This window comes from Pseudozyma flocculosa (genome assembly GCF_000417875.1).
Source record: "Pseudozyma flocculosa PF-1 unplaced genomic scaffold scaffold00016, whole genome shotgun sequence".
Taxonomy (NCBI): domain Eukaryota; kingdom Fungi; phylum Basidiomycota; class Ustilaginomycetes; order Ustilaginales; family Ustilaginaceae; genus Pseudozyma; species Pseudozyma flocculosa.
In genome coordinates this window covers 618,901-621,532 of record NW_006920884.1, presented here as the reverse complement: position 1 = coordinate 621,532, position 2,632 = coordinate 618,901, and the positions used below count along the sequence as shown (strand labels likewise).

The 2,632-nt window shown below is 71.2% G+C and overlaps 1 protein-coding gene across 1 annotated transcript in view; it reads left to right on the top strand.

The window, feature by feature from the left end:
• PFL1_04884 (uncharacterized protein) overlaps nt 1-2,632 on the top strand; it is a gene marked incomplete at both ends in the record, with an annotated part of 6,530 nt that overhangs the window by 3,540 nt on the left and 358 nt on the right. The window contains 2 exons of the mRNA XM_007882412.1: nt 40-1,827; nt 1,993-2,577. Coding sequence (XP_007880603.1) covers nt 40-1,827; nt 1,993-2,577 — 2,373 coding nt within the window. The remainder of the gene's footprint in view (nt 1-39; nt 1,828-1,992; nt 2,578-2,632) is intronic.

Genomic DNA, 2,632 nt, shown 5'->3' with positions numbered 1-2,632 from the left:
CCGAAGCAAGGGCCGCCCTGCCTGCTACCGCGACCAAAGAGGCGGACAGGTCGAAGATCGGAGCACCGGGCACCCCGAGCGCCGCCGCTGGCAAGGCGAGCACGGCCCCTGCGGCTGCGTCGACAGCGACGAAGGCGGGAGGCTCGCGGCCTGCTCCCACCGCTGGCAACTCGGCCATCGCACCGGCCACGGCGAGCTCGACCTCGGCGGCCGCGGCGGGCAAACCGGGCACTACTGCTGGAGCAGCAGCAGCAGCGCCCAAGATACCCACGCCCGCCACGCCGCAGTCAAACGGCCCGCCAAAGCCTCCGCCGGGCCCCGAGGACAAGCCGGACCTCTCCAACATCGAGCTCATCTCGCATGCGCTGCGGTCCGAGCACTGCGCCAACCGGGGAGGCAAGCTGACGCTGCAGGAGGTGTACGAGTGGATCTCGAAAAAGTGGATATGGTTCAAGCGCAACGGCCGCCACACGGGCCGCGACTGGCAGAGCTCGGTGCGGCACGCCATCGGCTCCTCGCGCGACTTTACAAAGATCCCGCGCCGCTCCGACGAGCCGGGCAAGGGCATCTTTTACTGCATGTCCGACAGCGAGCTGGCCCGGCAGCGGCGCGAGACGATCGCAAGGGAGAAGGAGGAGGCGGCAAAGGCGGCCGCGGCCGCGGCTGCCAGCGGCGGAGTCCCCGGCAGCAGCAGCGATGCCGCCCTCAACAAGGCTGCCGGCGATGCGAACGGCGCTGCAGCGGCACTTGCACCGGCATCGGCGCTCGCCGCTCAGCCTGCGTCCAATTCCGTCTCGTCGCCTACAGCGACGGGTACAGCGACAGCAGCAGCAGCCACAGCGGCCGCGGCGACGGCGACGGCGACAGCGACGGCGACGGCGACGGCAGCGACAAAGTCGAATGGCACGAGCTCTGCGGCGATCCCGGCCGTCAAGATCCCGCTGGTGATTGGCGTCGCCCCGACAACGGCGGCGGCGGCGGGCGGCGGCTCGTCGACGCCCGACAAGCCCAAGGCGGCACCGGGGACCATCGAGGCGCTGCTCGAGACGCCGCCGATTGTGCATCACGACGGCAAGCTGTTCCTGAGCCCGCAGGTGTTTGGCCACCTCAATGCTGGGCAGCTGGCGCACATTGAAGGCCTGGGTGCCCAGCAGGCGCTCCAGGTGCTGCAGGCCTACCTCGTCAGCCACCTCAAGGAGCGCATGCGCCTCCAGCAGCTGGCCGCGCAGCAAAAGGTCGATGCGAGCGCCACCAACGCGGCTGCCAGCAACACGGCTGCACCTGCAAAGACCCCGGCACCCTCGACGGCGACGACAATGAATGCTGCAGCAGCTCTGCCAACGTCTGCGACGACGCAGCCTGCTCAGCCGGCGGTGGCAACTGCTGTCTCGTCGAGCGGCGCCTCCAATAGCGGCAAAGCTGCATCCCCTGTCGCGCCCTTTGCCGCGCCTGCGGCTCCACCACGGACGTTGCCGGCCATGTCGCCGCCGGCGGTCGGAGTCTCGAGACCGACCGTGGGCGGCACCAGCGGGGCTGCTGTCGCGGCCGTGGGCAGCATGCCGGCGTCCTCGTCGTCGTCGTCGTCGTCGTCGCAGCCCGTTGCCCATGCGGTTCCGAGACCGCCGATGACGGGCGTGAGGTCGCTGCAGCCCGCGGAGCTGCCGTCGAGCGTGGCGACCAAGTCGACCCTGCCTCTGCCGATGCCGTCTGTCACGGCGTCGCCCGCGGCCGGCGGCGCGCTGGCAAATTCCGGCAACGACGCGTCGCCGGCACCGCCGCCAAAGGCCAGCCCGCCTGCCGTATCTGTGCCGTCCCGGGCTGTTACGGGTGCGCCAGCACAAGCAGGGCCTGGGTCAGAGGCAGGAGTTGGAGCCGGAGTTGGAGCCGGAGCTGGAGCGGGGCCTGCTGTTGCTGCGGCAGGGGCCCCTACCGTGGCTGCTGCAAAGCCCAACCCGCCAGCGACCGCATCCCCATCGCCCGCCCTCACGGCAGCGTCGCCCGTCGGCACGAGCAGCGCGGCGAAGCCGACGCAAGCCAGCGCATCGCCAGCCCCAACCGTCGCCGCCCCCTTCACGCCGGCAGGACCGTCAAAAGGCCCAGCACCTGGATCTTCCGCCTCGCCTGCGCCCGTGTCGGCGCCTGCACCAGGTGGTGCTAGCAGCAGCAGCAGCAGCAGCAGCAGCGCGGGCGGCGTTGCTACCAAGGCCGCCTCGCCACCCGCCAGCGAGGACCCGCTGTCGGCCCTGTCGGCCCTGGCGGCGCACCCAGAGGCGGCGGCGCTCATCGCCCTACTGAAAAAGTCGCAGGCGGGCGGCGGCAACCAGCTGGCCAAGCTGACGCCGGCGCAGCTGCAGCTGCTCCAGGTTGCCAACAAGCTGGCGGCGCAGCAGAAAAAGGCAAAGAAGAAGAGGAACAAGCAGCAGGGTGGCGCTGCGGCGTCCAACGCTGCGTCGCCCGCGCCTACGTCGGCGGCGGATAAGGGCAAGGCACCCGCGGCGGCGACGCAGCCCAGCCCAGCCCAGGTGCAGGTGCAGGTGCAGGTGCAGGGCCAGGCCGGCAGTAGCGGCGGTGGCGGCGGTGCGAGCTCGACCAGCCCGCAGCCACAGCCGCAGCCGCAGCCGCAGCCCCCCAC